Source organism: Zootermopsis nevadensis, unplaced genomic scaffold, assembly GCF_977971745.1.
Source record: "Zootermopsis nevadensis isolate Lab colony 2312 unplaced genomic scaffold, Znev_1.0 Znev_ptg000022l, whole genome shotgun sequence".
Lineage (NCBI taxonomy): Eukaryota > Metazoa > Arthropoda > Insecta > Blattodea > Termopsidae > Zootermopsis > Zootermopsis nevadensis.
Window position 1 is genome coordinate 26,603,239 of NW_028259154.1, and position 18,618 is coordinate 26,621,856.

General features: G+C 39.3%; 1 protein-coding gene across 1 annotated transcript in view; it reads right to left on the reverse strand.

The window, feature by feature from the left end:
• Positions 1 to 2,315: 2,315 nt before the first annotated feature.
• Positions 2,316 to 18,618, reverse strand: part of Ndf (Nucleosome-destabilizing factor) — a 40,762-nt gene continuing 24,459 nt past the window's right edge. The window contains exons 8-12 of the mRNA XM_022081877.2: positions 11,820 to 11,930; positions 11,301 to 11,402; positions 10,535 to 10,697; positions 9,932 to 10,111; positions 2,316 to 8,027 (exon numbers count right to left, since the gene is read on the reverse strand). Of these exons, the coding sequence (XP_021937569.1) occupies positions 7,828 to 8,027; positions 9,932 to 10,111; positions 10,535 to 10,697; positions 11,301 to 11,402; positions 11,820 to 11,930 (756 nt within the window). The 3' untranslated portion in view covers positions 2,316 to 7,827. The remainder of the gene's footprint in view (positions 8,028 to 9,931; positions 10,112 to 10,534; positions 10,698 to 11,300; positions 11,403 to 11,819; positions 11,931 to 18,618) is intronic.

Consider the following 18,618-nt stretch of genomic DNA (forward strand, 5'->3'; position numbering starts at 1 on the left):
GTCCATGGTGTACACGCGAATCACGTAATGTTCAAGAAATCCACTAATAACTGTAATTATCTCTAAAACGACGTGTGTGATAGAAATTGTATACGACACGAAATATCAATCTCAGCAGTTAAAACATTCGTCTGAACAGATACTCACAACACACTCCTTGTTCTACAGAGTGTGCCACCGATCTCTGACAAAAGTGTTCTCAAAGAACACACAAGGCACTCTATGCTATAATCTATGGCAGAATTATTCGGGTCCGTAATTGGTATCACTCTATCAAAATTAAAGCAGCTCTGACAGATTTTTGTAGTGACCGTCCAATACCAAATTTAATAGAAACCAGTCGAGTAGTTTCAAGTGAGCAAAGAACGTACTGCAATGTGAATGACGTAACTATTTAATATTGACTCAAATATAATTGAGTTGTACTTATTTTATTTGGGTTGAAGATGAGAGTAATTAAAAATGTCCTATGACCCTTTCGAGTGAGTTAAGATGGCTTCAGGATTTAATAAAGCAGGGGACCTTACGGTGTAGATATTCGAGCCACCCATCTCACGCGGCAACTTCTCTGACACTAGTGCCAGGCATGGTTGCTAAATAAAACACCGTAGGCGGATTTTTTAAAGTCTACGTTAAAGACAACACGATTTCATCTTGGCATCCATACATAAACACAAGAGGAACACAGAAAACATAACAGAATTTAATCAGAGACGTTTTTGACGCGTTGGAAAATTAGAACTTCGGTCATTATTTTAACCCCGGTGTTTGACCTGTGGGGCACAATGGTTGCACCCTTAAGGCAATGTAACAGCAATACGTACCATTAATAACAGAAATAGTTTTACGTATTGGACATTCACGAGAGTCCGACAAAGGCCCACATCATAAGCCAGATGAATGCAATCCATAACCTCAAAACCCATTTCCCTAAGACCCACTCTAACATAATGTTCCCTTCTATACCTAAGTGAGATATAAGATGTACGTATAAATTTATACTGATTCGCCATGATGCTTGTTAATTATTCCTTAAAACGATGTGGATACATTAAGTTCTCTCTGCAAAACATGTCTTCACTTCGTAAGACAGCATCCCACAAATACGAAACGCGCGTAGCCTTGTGTTATTTTAAGCCACGGGCGATCCTGAACACACAAACGTAATGTTTACAAGCCGGAAACTCGGATCATATTAAACCGGTGTGAATTACTTTTGAATGAATGCGGCGGTTATGCAGTTACTGGGTTAGGCGGGGAGCAAACGACTTCACCCCTTACACACACACAAAAAAAGGGGGGGAGAGAGAGCGAGCCTTGTACGAAAAGTCTGTACCAAATGTTTCTAGGACGACCTAACTAGGCGCTCGTAACGCGCGTGACAGATGTGAAAAATGCACACGTCATTTTGAATGGGAGGCCTGAAGGAGAAACACCACTGGGAAGACCTAAGCGTAGATGGGACGATATTAAAATGTAGCTTAAGGATTGAGTTCCACAAATGTGAGGAATTAGCTGTCCTTACTGTTAGCTCCTCAAGGACTATGCTCCATGGAGTCATTTTATTTGTACCGAAAGGCCACTCCACCTACTTTAATCACGTTTTACTATGCGATTCAAATAAAACATCAGCGGACAAGTGTCAGTCTGCTAATCATTTTTGTGATATCAAGTATGTTATTATATGTCTTTAGAAAAACTATTTTTCTGAATTTCAAGAAAGAGTGATGTCGCATTTATTTATAAATGCACGAACCATCACCACTTGAAAACTGAGAGATTCATTAAATGCATATTGTTTATCAGTACTATCACTGCAAAAGGTTACTCATACTGTTAACATTTTTCATCGGCATGACATATTTTTCTTTCTAAATAACCAGCATGTGGGAGGCTGAATATGTAAGTTGACACAAGCTCATTTTGTATAACCTGCATCAGAAACCACAATTCAGATTTCAATAATTTCTACGTTGTAAATAACTTACAGATATCCGTTCAGCAAAATTCAACTACGCTCACAAACACATTCACCTCTTTAACTGAACAATAAAAATTATATTACTAATATCATAACTACAGCTGTCAAACCATGCATTTTTGTAACCACGAACTGTAACGCGGGACTGGAAGTGCCGGGCACACCTGTTACTGTGTGTACGCACGTATGAAAATATTAAGGCGAGTCACTCAACAAGAACACCAAATTCACTTCAATGACAAAAATGTAACAAGTTCAGGAAAGGTAACGGACACCGAATCTAGTCCATTTTATCCAGCAATATTATAAGAGAAAATAAGATGGAACACCCACATATTCTTTAAACTGTATTTAATTTGTGTCTAAACATATAAACAAGTTTGTTGAAAGTGCCATGAGACAGCTTTAGTGCCAAAATCTGAAATGGGCACCGTATTCTGAATGATGACACCTGCATAAATATTGTCGCAACAAACTTTCAACTTGTTCCTGCAGTACACAATGAATTCTTATACGTGTTCATGAATTACAAAAACATCATAATAAACTAATTCTCTTATACATTGCCTAACTCACAACTTATTCCTCAAAAGTATCAGCTTCATTTACCGACATCCGTTATGTAAAAGGTGACACACATATCTTAAATTTGCATTTAAAAATAGTCACAATAGGTAATTTATTTTATGCTGATACAACAAATTACATTATTTCAACCATTACAACATTGAAGTTACAACTGCAATTAAGTTACCTTTCTTTTGCAACGTTCCAGATGTCACAAAATGTAAGATTCACTTCCACTTTTCCAACCTCACGTCATGTTCGATGATGGCTCATTCATGGAACAAAGTCTGGTACACCGTACGGAGAACATGCACATCTGAAAACAACTGCTGGATAGGAGTGGGCAGGGTCACATAACTGTACCATGGTGTCGAACTACCACCAGTCATATTAGGATGAACGCGCACTGCGTCACAGCTGAGGTGACTAGATGCTGGCTTCTCAATGCAGATACACAGATTCAATCCTGGTTTAATTCAAATGAGATTCATAGCGGATAACGCGGCACTACGGCATCGCGTTTCCCCGAGTTCTGTCGCTGTCCCGCGAGATGTTCAATACCCCTGACCAAGCAGCACTTTACTTAATTTAAATTTTAATATTAAAAAAATTAATTGTAGTTACAGTACCTAAACCTGTATTTTAATTGGTGAAGGATACGTATCAGTTCAAGAAGAAAGACTGGAAACTGAAACATATTTTGCACACAGTGATACAAATTACGCGTTTATTTCTCCTGGAAGGAACAAACTTAAAGACATATTCCAAGATCAATATTTTAAAAATGTATGAAAAAATGGACTAACGTTAGAACAAATGATAACGCCACACAGCAAAGTGCAAAGTCATTCAGGTAGCCATCTTTTATGGAACCCGAAGGTTCATGAGAGCCTAGACAATGTGCTGCAATGTTAGTTATGTTTCGGCCTGTGCCGAGTTTTGGGGATCGACTGCCAAAGACAAGCGAGACATTCAGATACACATCATAAATTAAGTTCTGGTTACTACAATTCACTTTAGCCAATGAGGTGGTCACATGTGGTTGTTTTTCAATGATGATAATTCTTATGGACCAGAAAATGTAATGGAATGTGAATGGCCAGGAATTAAAAAAATAATGGGACTATACAGTAACAGAAATCTAATTTACAGTTGCGTTTTCTACGTACTCTGGTTTACGTCGCGAGACCAAAACTGCAAACTCAGTCCCCCTGACATGGTCCTAACTTACAACTCTGAGACACTAAAAACTTAAGATGGTGTAATTATTCTTTCATGTCTTATGCACTAATACGTCTCCATATTCTTTCAGGCACCCTGTACCTCTCCTATCAACAGTTTTATATTTAATCAATAATTTACACATTCTTACAACTCCCATCCTCTGTCTATCCACAGAAAACACGGACAAAAATATGCACTCGTGCGTTTCCGTTCACTTCACCGTATACAACGAAACAATCCAAAAACAGAATGAATTAAAAGTTCTTTCCAGGATGTCTTGCTCGAATTTAGTGTACAAGAAATCAATCTTGTTACATTTCATGAGCCATCATTATTCTATATTTTTATGTCACAAAAATGTTAGCTTTCAGTTTACACATAATTGTTCTCCAGATATCCCCAATATTATCTGCTACTTTGATGCTTTGTCAATCTCTAAACCCTTCACTATATAAGTGTATGAAGGACAGAATTGAGTATACAATAAAAATATAAAAACTGATAACTAATAAAGGGGATTAAAATTAATCAATGAAAATTATTCTGTGAAAAATTTAATATACAATAAACATCCAACTTTTAGTAGGACTGTATACTCACAGCAACAACAAATACGTCTAACCCTCATAATTGCACCTTGACCACACACTTCACTTCCGATTACACTTTTACACGAATCGCGCCTGCTCTTCCGAGGCCACATTCTTTACACCTCTCAATAACATGATTTTTTTATATTGGTAAGCCAACCTTCGCAGCTTTGGTCAAGCAACTGCACATCCAGTGTCGAAACACACGTCCTTCTCTTCAAACATAAAAATGAATGACGAATCAAAGCATCAGCCAAAATTTGGTATTTTCTGTTTACTCCATATTTACGCTAATTTTATTATTACATACACAGAAATGCAACACAGTTACTGTAAATATGGCATGCAATAACTTAAATGTAGCTTTATTTAGAGTCGGCGATGTAGGGACCAGTAATCTGAAATTCCTCCTGCAATGTACACATCTTAATTAACATCCGTTACAGAGCACGAACTGCCACTTCAATTGGGACATACTTTTAGTCTTAAAATAACACTTTATCTAGCAGAAAATAACGCAAAAGAACTGCTAATAACTAACGTATTAGACAGTTCTTATGTACTCATTATATATTTATACTCTATAAACCCATTTATGTTTTTGCAAATGACGAACACGTATTTCCAAGTAAGCAAGACGCCACATGGAACAATATATAATGCTACAATGAAGCTGAAACTAAGTAAAATAAGCAACTTCAATTAAAAATATTACTTATATGGAACAATAAAGAGTTCTAAATGCTCGACTTGTCTATCATGTGAAAATTCAGCATAATTACGATCTGACGTTGATGCTACAATTCAACCATTCAAAGTTTAAGAGATTCTGCGTAGTGGCAGATCCTTGTAGAAAAGACGATGGGGGGGAAAAACTTCTTTTAGGCTGGTTTCACAAATATATCCACGGCAGCAAAACTACCAACTTTGGTGGGAACCGCAGCAGTTGCCACTCTACGTAATTATAACACATTTTTTTGCTGCAATAAAAGTACAAGAACGACAATTTACACCACGTTACACATAAGAGCAGTGCAGAAAAAACAAAGCATACAATGACAATGATGATACTTCAGAAGCTTCATATTAAATCCAGTCCAAAACAGCAACGAAAGGCTCCACCATTGCTCGGCACATCATAAACGTAAAGCAGGGCGCACACAATGAAATGTGTCAGACAACAGTGTGTTTGTAAATGCAGCTTTGGTGAAGAGTTGTGTTATGTATCTACTGTCGTCGCGGCTGCTAAGTAAGTTAGACTTCGTGGCCAAGAAAACCAAGAGGCAGAGGAGAATCGGACAGATAAGATTCTTTCTTCAGTTAAATACAAATGAAAGAAGTTCATGAGAAAATGATACAGTGGTATGAATGGAGTGTGAGCCTTGGAATTACTCTGTTTACGCAAATGAATTTTGCACAGGCAAAATACTGGACTGGTTAAATCCATGAAACGAGACTAAAAGAACCTACTGAGGGAGATATAATGCTGGAAGTAACTTACGAGGGTTTAGTGGTTTTGTTAGTTAAATTTTTTTAAAAGAAACTTTTAATTTAAATAAATCAATTAACATATTATACTTTGTAGTACTTAAACCTACGGCAGTCAGCGCAAATCTGCAAGCTTGACCTTCGCTGTATGCCATCTCACCGAGGCAAATGCCGTCTAATCCGAACACATCAGACTACGCACATTATCGTTTACAGTCGGTAACAAGGGCTGATGCCTGCAGGACTGTTAACACTCCTGTTCCCTTCCCCACCCCCACCCCCAAAAACACTCGCTGTATGCCAAGCTTCCAGATTCATGCCAATATTTGTGGCACATCTGATAACTAACACCCATCGATGGACACAAAAAAGCCAGTCAAAAGATTAGTACCAAGTTACGTTACAACTAAGAGTACCCTTAAAAACTTCACTGACAGTCCGCAGATGTGTTGAATGGCTGTTGGCAGTGCACGTGACCACAGCCGCAGACAGAAGCCTTACACGGTATTCAAACCTTGGGAAGGGGTGGGGAGGAAGAAGGAGCTTTCTTTTACAGAAGAATAAGGATTCTGGCATTTTCATCCAAATGTACAAAATCTGATATTACTCTCAAATTTTGGAAATAAAAGTTACATTTAAGAACTGTTCACATATAGAGCACCGTACAAAATATATTTTGATGCATTCTTATGCTGATTCTCCTGTCCATCTAGCTTAAATCTGACAGTTAGTGACATATTTTCCAGTTTGCTGAGTTTCAAGTTTCTATATTACATAATTCATAAATCCAGTAAAGTAGCGTGGACAGGTGCTAACTTTTACAATACGTACACCTGAATATGAAGGTCCCAACGCTATAAACCACATGTTAATGTGCCACAATAGTCCCGTTCAAACGTCTCATTCACATACTTTGAAACCAACCTGTAAACATCTGGTTACCTAAAACTTTAAAAGTGTTAAAACGTAATGTAAATTAAATAAAAAGATTAAACACAGACACATGATTATATCGCTACACAATCTAAGACACAGCGAAATTTCAGGTTCTCACGGCAACGAGTATGCAGATGGCCGTCTTCTGGGATGTTGCACCATTACCCAGACGATGTAAAATTGTGTACTGAATCAAAATTAAATATACAGAGCAGGAGGACGCAAATTACTACGGTCCCCAAGTGGGTAAACCACCGCCTCCTCCCTGGAGTGCTATTTGAAACCTTCCTAAAGTGTGTTTAGAATTAAGTATCTCTTTTATATCACACATACAAAGCAGTGCAAAAATTTTGACACACAAAATAAAATAATATGTTTCATCGGCTATAAACGACTGTCGTGAACATAGCTTTCTGCTATTATGACCGTAAAATTGTTCAGAGATTTGTTTTCACGCAATAACAAATTATTGTACAAAAATTGAAAAAATTACAGCTTTCCGATATAAGATTTGTCAATCTTAATGACATATGTAAAAGAGAAACCCAATTCTATGTTCACTCTATACATATTAAAAATATGCAGTAAATGCATATTCTTGCATGTTCATGTTGTACATTGTACATATTCTTGAGAGCACAAATGATGTAGCATCAATGTTTAAAATTCCCTCCAGTTATCCCAAAATATATTGAACTATGAAAAAGTACTCATGCATTTCTTTCATAAGGCCAATTAGATTCTTCCTTTTTTACAATTGTAACCACTTTCCAGTTAAAGTCTTCTGGAAATAAATTAATAAGCAAACCAGTGTTATGGAAATACATCCCAAAGATGGCGAACTATTGCAGTTAAAACTTGCATAATTTCAGAGTCCATTTGCAAACACAAACATTTTCTGCAAGAACATTACAATCTGAATGCAATTATCTGTAAACGAGACACTAATAAATGGAATAGCCTGGTTAGAATTCCAAACAATGATGTATGCCACATATTCAAAAGGTTTGTAAGTCACGTGTAAAATACTACGGGCGATGTTCAGAAGCGTGCACGGATGTAGACTGCTGAGGCATCGTGTTCTCCGTAACCAAGTCTCTTTGCATGTTTGAACAGTTCATTAGTCGACGCTGTCAGAGGTAAAGGCTGCTCCAACTGGTCACCCATGTACAGAGATAATTTCAGGTCCTTTTGCATATGCTGCAGGGGGAGATGTGTCGGAAAACCACCCTCAATGATCGCTGAAAAGTCAAAGAAAAACTTCTTCCACCAGGTGACAAATCAGTACCAAACCATGCCGATATATGGATTCCAATAAGAGAAATTTTACATTCAACAGCCTCATAATGTTGGGGCTCACAACGTGTAAGTACTCACAGATTGCGGATGTTATTCGTGCCCTTACGGCACAACACCTGTTCACATGTAGATATGAAAGAAGAGATCATTCAGATAACAACACTCAGCACTATAAATTACTCCAAGTTTTCATTAGCGATAGGAAATGGAATTGGTTATGACCTACTTAAGACACCACAATGACATTTTCCTGGAGAGTCTGAGGAAAAACCACAAAAATCAAGAACAACCAATCATCATAATCTCCCAACTATGAAGTAGGAACATAAACCGCTGGACCGCGTCATCACATTCACTCAACTTTAATGTGCAAGGTGTGTTGCATACAGCACCCACACCAGAAAATATACAGGAAAAAAATAATTTAATTACATATCCAAATAAGATATTTTGCTACAATTTCTAATCGCAAATGCAACTTTTCTTTTCTGCAATGAATGAACCGATTAACAGAATATGTGGTATAAAACGTGGCAACTAGTAGCTGTTCTTTATCCTTTCCCGATAATTGCACGTACTGCATTTGCGACTACTAATCTTTTACGCCAACCGGATAGCATTAATTTAAACTTTTCAACCTACATAATTCATAATAATGAAAGAATCAACGTTTCATGATCTACACGACTGTGCCACAAAAGTGTGTTTGACAGACGGTTACACAGAGGAAGAAAAATAAAGGGACAAAGAAGTGCCGAAAATAAATTTCGCCACGCGTATAAATGTCTGATATTAGGACTAAACATGTACGATTTCAATCAACACGTAGTCCTTAATAACTGACACTAAGGACGAACGTGCAACGACAAACTAAGTAAAACTGGCAGGTGTGACATTCCTCGAAACATCTCGTTCACGCTCGTAAGGTTCTTTTACACGCCGTAAATCTACGACGTGGGACCGCCGGCTTTACTTCCCCTCCGAAGGAAGTTGCGCTACTGATTTTTATCACCCTTAAAAATCCATCGGCCTCGGCCGGGTTTGAACCCGCTGACCTGGGGTCCAGTGGCGAGCACGCTAACCACTAGTCCACCGACGGTGACATCTGATAATAGTATGTGACTCGTCACACTGAACAAACAAACATGTGCAAACCAGGCAGAGTTTTCACCGTAGTTTTCTTGTTCCGCCAGTCACCACTTGCTCTGTTGTACTTATCACATCTGTAACCCAACAACTGCTTCTTCAGAATCAGAGATTGCGAAGACTAAATCGCAAAACCATTGTCCATGGATTCTTAAAAACTCCCAATTTCCGTAAGTTAATGTTCCCTCAATTAAAATAAAAGCACTTGCAATTATACTGCCTTGTCTTGCATAAATTAAACAATCAAATGGCAGTTTCAGTGCTAATTAAAACAGGGAAACGTAATCTAAACAAAAGAATAAAACGATGAAATGCGTGCAAACAACCATTTCAGAATACCTCAGGATATACGAAATGAACGAGAGACAGTGACCGGACTCGCTGCACCAGCAACGACAATTCCGTCGAGTATTGTACGAATCAACAAAACAGATAATTTTTCGCCGGTCTGGCTTTTAGAAAGGCACCAACCATCAAAAAATGTTAAATAGTTGTATGAAGCTTAAAAGGCAACAACAAAGCGCGCGCAACGAATATTTCAATATCGTAAATATGCGCTGTGATCGACTACTACTTCCGACGGCAGCGCTCCTAGGCTGCGGACAATCACAATTTACTTCGGTATCTTCTAAAATATAATCAGCGACGTGTGACCGAGCGATATACGATCAAACTCAAAACGCTGATTACGTTAACTTACCCTTCCCCTTCTCGAGGATAGTGGGACATGCTAATGATGTCAGTTCTAGAACCTCAAGGACATCCTTCTGCTGAAGACCCGCCCTATCCGCCAGCGCCATGCCCTCGGCCAGCCCCGCGAGAGTCACTCCTGCCATCAGCTGCAGTACGAGATTCATTTTGGACGCGTTTCCAACTTCTCCTGCAACGATGGAGAAGAGACCCAATGCCAAAACACACATTTTTATATGGGATCAAGAACACTCCTGCAGCATCCATATTTTGGAGATAATACGTGGAATTTTATTGGTTCTTAGAACAGGCAATAAAAATTGTCAGCTGTTTGTCTTCTGGGTTGTGATGCAAACCCAACGGACATTACGACAACTGCCCAGCATTTTAAACTAACGTTGAAGACGGCTGTCCTCTGGGTTGCTGCGACGCGTTGTCTGGTAGAAGTTTACTACAGACTGCTCTTTTAACCTTCCAGTAGCCGGTATCAATCCTCACTTACATGTTTCGTGGGATCTTATGCCAGAGTTTCTCGGCTGACAAGTAAGCGCGTCTTCCGATATCTGTTTGCGTCGCCACCTTACCTAAAGTGCTGAAATGGACTGGTACTAACCAAGGTAAAAAGAGTTCTTGCCCATTGCCTTGAAACATGACTGGCAATCATCAAAGAGTGACCGATCGCCTGCTGCGAGGATCACCAGCGTTCCTTCTTCTGCCTGCGTTTTACTACCTTGGACTTGCGCTTCAAGGTAACGCCCACCTTTTGCATTGATGGCCTGCAAGGAAAAGATTGTTGAAACTATAAATACACCCTGTCCAAAAAAGATGTATACTACGGAACAGTAACACTGTAATCAATCTCTGTGTGTGGCGCGTTCACCGAAGACACGGACGGAGGTCATTTCGAACAATTACGCTAGATCTGCTAATTCGCCAAGTGCCAATGCTGACGTACGCAACGGTTAGAATTTATTATGTCTTTATCTCATTAATTAACAATGTGTATACATATTTTTGAGACACTTGTACATTAGTAATGCAATTACTCAAGCAGCATAGCGATGCAACAGTACAACCCTGCAATTAACTCGCCTGCGGAGAATGAGCGTACGCATCTCCACGATTTTAAATAAATATTACCACAACATCAAACTACATTCCGCCATTTTAAAATGATGAGAATTGACAGCGCACACGCACTGTTTTCACAAATTTGAACTGGTCAGCATCACTTTACCCCCGGGAAAGGAACCCGGTACCCATCGGACATGAGGCTGGGCGGGCAGAGGCCAGAAGAGAAATTTTCTGCCCCCGACCGGGATCAAACCCCAGCCAGTCACTATACCGACAGCTGCGTGAGAAATAAGACAGTCACGAACCTCGGCAATGTCTTGCGAGGTTTCTGCATCAATTCCAGTCATTTCCACATAACCCTTGGCGGATGACGTTTCCAGCAGAACGCCGCAGTTGCCAAAAACCATCTGAAACACCCAGCATAATTTATAGGAAGATGAAAACGTATTCTTATTAATTTTCTATGATCGTCTGAGGTCATGTTTGGAGATTTTCTGGCATTTAAACTACACACTAAAACAAAGTTTACCAAAAATCTTTCGCCTGTTTACTGAACACAAAAGTAATTCATTGTACAATTTAGAGGATGAAATTAAATTTCTACGTGTTGGCAACAGAAACCTACTCCACATTCAAACTGAATAAGCTAATTAGTCAATGAAAACAATACAGAAGGAAGATGCCACGGCCTAATTTAGTATAATTCTGGCATCTTCCTGGAGGGGGCTCACAGGATGAGATTTGAACCTGGTACCTCCTAAACATGACAGAATGAAGGTCATGATGTTTTATCAAGTCTGTATTAAGGAAATAAGTTGCATTACGTCTTTGGCAGCTTGAGGGTCAGCAACACAGGAGAATGTAATGTCAGCTGCGAGGATAACATCGGAAGGCGTCTGCCCCTGCTCAGCTCCTGCCTTCACAAAATCTCGACACTACAACAGATAAAACGCGCAATTGCAATATAATATTTGCAAATCTAAATACAAGCAAAAATGACATGACAATCGCAGTCAAAGCACATAATTAATAATTAAAAAATTAGTTTAGATTTACTAGATTAAAACTAGTGTTAAATTTCACATTTTTTCTTCATGTATAATTGTTAGCGCTGAATTCTAAAGTAATTAATATGAGCAAACAGTCTCATCACAGAAAAATAACGTCAGATCATTTCACGATTTTCAAAACCACAGACACGCAAATATCTACAGTTGCACGAAACATTGTAATTAATGATTGAATACGGGTAATGTTACATGCAGCACGTAGTAAGCAATGAATGTTGAGGAGTCAGAAAATAACACTAAAACCAGCGACAATGATACCCAGTTTCATGTTACGGCCATTAACCAGATCTGGAACGCCTGATGCAGTTTGGGTTTATCATTCAAGGACCTGAAGTGACCTTTTCACAATTCGAAGGTAAATATAAATTCCAGACGGCGTTATCTCATATCCTTTGACAGCCCAATGCAGTTTTTTTTTTAATTATCACTTGCCAAGGCACGGGTCGAGGGCCTGATAATCTTCTCGAGAACAAACTTTATATTTGCGCGAACTGGTTCGTTCACACTGTAAACGTTGAATTTTCTGAATCCATATTTGTCATGTACCTAATAAGGAAGTCTAGGGACAGAAATACTTCCTTAGCAACGAACACAGAACATTCAATACTAATATTGAAACAATGCTCAACTGGGTACAAAGTGCACGACTGGCAACCTAAGATTACTATAATTTTAACTAAGAGAGTGGATGAACGGGAACTTACACTTTCAAGTAAAAATGAAGACAAGAGTGACTTTAAGGCATCAGCAATATGGCGTCAGGAAATAAAACCTTCATTTGAAATAAGAAAAATGTATACCCTCTTATTAACTATGATGAGCCCTCTGGGGGGAAAGTTACGTAGTTGACCGGCCAGTCCCACCAAGTATTAATTCTAAACTACAGCACTTTTGGAAGTTGCTCGGAAGTTTATATCATGAGACTGCTTATATTATGATCTTATAACAAACGTGGCACAGCTTTGAGCTTTGAAACAAGTATTTCGCACGATATAAGAAATGCGTGTTACGAAAATATAAGGAACTTACTTTGACCTTACAACTGATATAACAAAGGATTGACGGACCATTCAACTCAATACTTTGGTTCCGAGAGAGCACACTAGATGGCTCTCCAGTACCGAATGAGGAATATTGACGACGCAGCAGAGTACAGCCACGTCACCGCCATTTGCCAGGAAGACAAAAGCATTATCGGAAATATGGTCTTCCCACTCGTGAACTGTACTTTTATGACACTACAATGTTATCTTATCACAGATCGTAGGATAGCAAAGCAAACTACACAATGCACCAAGACATGCAAACAAAAACAGTACTGGTGAAAACAAGCATCTCAAGGTCGACTTTTAACAAACGAAATTGCAAATAATCGCTTGAATTTTAAGCAAGCGTATTTATTTTCACTGCTACGCTGAACCAAACATCGGGTTTCAAGTGGTTAAGCAAAAATATCAAAAGGCAGCTTCAGGATGAAAGAATTCTATGCACGTTCAAGTATTAAAATGGCTCTCGTACACGGTAACGAACAACAGGGTTCCACAAAATTAGTTTCTTTACTAAACACGTTATCACACTTCCTGCGTTTTGACGAGTGTGAACAGAGTCCACAGTTCCCCAAACTTTTTACAGACCAGTGGTAACTATACGTACCAGCTGCTTCAATCTACGTTTTGAATTTATGGATTTCGTATGATTCTCAGAATAAAAAAAGCTATTATTTCCCAGAACAACATTAACCAATTTATTTATTTCTTTTAGGTACTGCCTTAATTTTTAAATACTGTTCAGAGGATCTTCATCTTCAAAGGTTTAATCCTAAATTTCCCACAAACCTCGTCTTCCCAACCGAGACATCTTACTACACCGTGACCCTAGTCGTCAGACAGGATTCCTGTATTTATTATCTACGCATTGAGTATACGTATTTCATTTGTCATGGATGAAAAGCGTACACTAAGGGGTTTTAATATGAGATTTCTACCCCGGCGAATGTCTGGTAGTTTACAGAACCCATACGACAACAATCCAGAGCAGACATTATTTTTTTAAAAATTATTTACGGCAAAAATTAGAACGTCGTCAAAAACAAACACTATCTCCACGTTAGTGTGTTTATTCTGACGTCAATACTTGTGACGTGTATCCTGAGAGCCACGCCAAGGTCATTAGGGGTGGTTAATGCTTAACTAACAGACATGCTTGAAAACCTAACAGAAGTTCTACCAGCTGCTCATTACAATGCGGGTAAGAATAGCTCTGGCACACAGCAGCAATTTATCCAAGAACCCACAAACACCAGCCCAAAATACACTCACAGGGGGCGACCAAACAGAGCAAAACGAAATTCTGGAGGCGACGTGACGTAACCACTCACGCCGCTGAAAAACCTACATGTAAACAGGAACTGCCTCATCGATGTCTCGAATACAAGTTCTGAAATTCCAATGCGAGATATCGATATGTCGATCTGTGACAGAAATATAACAAAGACGCAAAAATATTCACTCCAGTTGAGTTCTTGAAGCAAATAGTCGACTTTTAAAAAAATATGTACAATTTACATTACACTGGGATTATAACAGCAAACTTTACCACGTCAGAAAGTCTGTGACGAACAACAATAATCCTATGCGCTGTGAGGAACGGCGCGAAGTGGTAAGTATCGATCTATACGTAAGCAAACTAAACCGCAGCTGTTGCAGAATCCAAACCAAATGAATGTAATCGGATCTGCAAGCCGGAAGTACCCTGCAGTGCCCCCGGAATACTAAATTGCGTGGCCGCTGAGACATTCTGCTAAGTAGTGAAGATATGAACCTCAAAATGCAACGCTTTCGAATAAAACCGTGCCAAGAAGTCAGTACTCGTATTCAGAAGTCCCAGCTTCAAATACCGTCCTGGATACAGGTCAGCCTCACTGACAGTTTTCGTAGTTTTCCTCACCCACTCCAACCAAGTGCTGGGATAGTTCCAAAGTCATTATTCATTGACCATTCGACACCATGTAGCTTTGTCAGATAAATAGTAAGCATAAATAATCGGCACGTATTTCTGCAACTTTTACCGGGCAATAAGACTATTTAAACACGCACAGCTTTTCCTACACTGTAACAAATGAAAAGCTACACAAAGGGAGCAGAGACTGGTCACCCCTAGCACAAAAAACCGCTTCCTAACAAAACAAAACAATAAAATAAGGCAGGCAGCTGCAGCCAGCAGATCAGGGGCTTCCTTGCAGGTAAGTCTGCCGGGCAGAGAGCCAACCAAGCATGTCGTAACCCTCCGGAGAAACCGCTCAAAGCCAGCCACATCCTTGCACCAAACTCCCAAAACATTCCAGTTCACATTACGGTCTACACAGGAAATGAGACACATCTGGGACACTTTCTCGCAGGAGGATTAGCAACGTTTCGGAGGAACGTATCGATTCCTTTTTCAGGGCTACACAGTACCGCCCGTGATCAGTATCAGAATCGGTTTAGCAACCAGGGTGACTTTGAATCGAGTGGGGTCTATTACACAATGGTCGACCTGATTCTGGTTTGATTTTGTACCTAATCACGTGACTGTCGTGGTGGGTTTGAAATGGAACATTCTGCAGACGTGTGACATAACACCAGGGTTGTACAGCATACTCAAAAATTATTACTACATTCCAAAATAGATTCAATGTGAAATTTCACTTCTCATTTTCAAATCTATTTGATCTCGCATGTACAAACGCGGGCGGGTCGAAAATTGTGCTCGGCCCTCAACGATTACTGGAAACGATTACTCGAAATGCTCGAAACGATTACTCGAAACATAACACGTTAACTACGTTTCGGATAAAAGATTATTATTCAACCGTTTGCGCAGCAAATGAAAGAGTTCTTGGAACTTGAACTGCCGTGTAAATCTGCCTTCTGATCAGGGGCATTGAGATAAACATTTCCGTTGGATAATAACAAGAAACAGCTGATAATTCGACTTCCACTGGCTTCGGACTACACACGAACATAGTCCATGTACGAAGGTCAATTAGAACATTTCTTTTTGGGGCGCGCTTCTGCATACAAATATCGTCACACCACGTGAAACACTGCTTACCAGCTAAGTGACTATCAGCTTCTCAAAACCGCGTTCCGTGGCATTAATTGTTGACCAACTCCCTAAACTACGAGACTTGATTAAGTCTTTGGATGTAAGATGTCGGAAAGAATAAATGGATACGACTAAAAGACCTTGCACAAATCACTGATTCGACGTCACAAAGAAAAATGATTATGAAAATGTCTTAGAATTTTCTTATGAATGCGCGACACGCGGTCACCAGTCTCAAACGCAATTCTGTCGGTGAACAGATGTTTTTTTTCGTCCGCCATGTTGTTTTGCTTATACTCGCAAGGTCAAACCTCTTTCACGAGGCGACAGAGCGAGATAGAGAGAGAGAACCTTCAGATGTAGACATCGATTTCGCGCACAACTGCGAACAGATAATGTCAATGTCGAACATTTGTGCAGGCAAGTCCTACCTTAAAATTCAAATTGTCGTATATTTCAGAGTTCAAAGTTTACCGACGTTTCAGAGGTCCTTCCATCATCACTCACTGCCCTGATGATGGAGGCAGAAAGTACCTCCGAAACGTCGGTAAACTTCTACCAGACTACACGGGGGCAACAACCCAGAAGACAGTCATTTTCAAGACTTACAGCCGTGAGAACCTCAAATCCTGCCGAGTATTAACGCACGAACTAAGTGTGAATTAACTAACACTTCTGTTCAATGCTGTCTGCTCAGCCATTATAATTTAAACTCGTTCTCCGGCAACCACTTACGTGACTGGCATAGAATATTGAGACTTTCTTTACGGTTACGGAGATATTTGGTTGCTCCTGTAAATTCTGATATCCAGAACATTTAACTACGCTTTTTCAGTAGCTTGAATTACACGAAAATGTTTAAAATACTGGCCACTAAACAAATATAAAACTTTTATGCATTAAGGTAATCAGACGTCTCAGAATTTTGGGATATAATTCTCAACTGTCCCGACATATATTTTCGTGATGGTCAGAAAACCTCATTTATTATTTTAAATTAACGCAAAAAAAAATCCCGCGTTGTTTCTTGTCTTGTCATTAACAAAAGCGTAAGTTAAGGAAAGTAATAATTAATTAAATACGTAGTACGAATCTAAATTATCAAATTAGAAGGGTCGCAGATTCTGGAGTGCAGTGCGCCGATAAATCTTAACGCTGAATTATTCGAATTTCGTACAAATGGAGATCTCAAATTGCCAATAGCTAAAATACGAAAAAGGGGATTTTCTCAAATCAAACACGTGACCACAAGTTAACGTGCATTTATTTAAGCGTCATTTTTAACACAGCCAAAACATTCGACGATCAAAACATGGAGGCTTTTGGTTGTAACACCGTATATATTTGTATGCAGGTACCGACGTTTCGGAGAAACATACTACCTGCATCTTCAGCCCCGAAACTTCGGTTTATATACAGAAACAACCAAGGTCACCATATATTAATTACAATGCCGGTACTTATTATTCCGGCGCGTATTGTCCGGAAAGGGACAAAATGCAAGTTAACTCAACTCAGAATACTCCGGATGTCTGACTGCCAGGTCATTATTGATCCCTCCGTTTCGTTCGCCGAGAATTCTAGTCCCGTTCTCTCGCGTTGCTCGTTAGACGATTTTAACAAACGCGACGAGAAAATCCTTACTTTGAAACCAAGGACGGGGGCTACGCTTTGGATACAGCAGCATGCAAGGGTCCCGAGATGTAACACGAAAATTTCTCAACTCATCCCGCGGTGGCTGTCTGGTATGGTAAGACTAATCCCTGAAAACCGACGTTTACGGCACGCAGAAATTATATAACTCAACATTTTTGACTATTGAGCGTCTCGGTTTTCCTAACACCAAATACTTGCTAAAGGACGATTTTAACCTTGTCCCATTTGACAGAAATATGAACTTACGTATAAATTTCAGGTAACAACGTAGAAAATAAATTACGTAAACAGAAAACAATTCACATTACAGCGGATTATTTTTCGTTATATCCCTGTTATCTGCTCTTTTCGCGTTAAAAAGTTAGATATATAATTAGGACTCCCACGGCGATTGTCATCAGGAAGACGATGATACGCTGGTAAATGTCTACCAGACTGCACGGCGCTACAACCCAGACGACAGCCATCTTAGACACAATTCTTTGCACTGGATTTACTTCTAAATTTTGGGGAATAAAGACGTTCCAATAGACAGATTTTACTGTTATTAATAATCTGCTTTGACCATTAAAAGTCTAACGGCGACAGTAATTCTGTATTTTAACCCGCGTTCATGCGTCTCGTATGAATCTCAGTGTAAACGGCGATTACTTCCTTAAACAGCGTCAACCACTTGATATTTGTAATGGTGAGGCGTTGTGTTTTCTTCGCGGTACGGACTGAATTCTTTAATATTAATCAGACGAACTATGATTCTCAGTGTAAACAGCGATTACTTCCTTAAACAACGTTAACCAGTTAATCTTTTTAA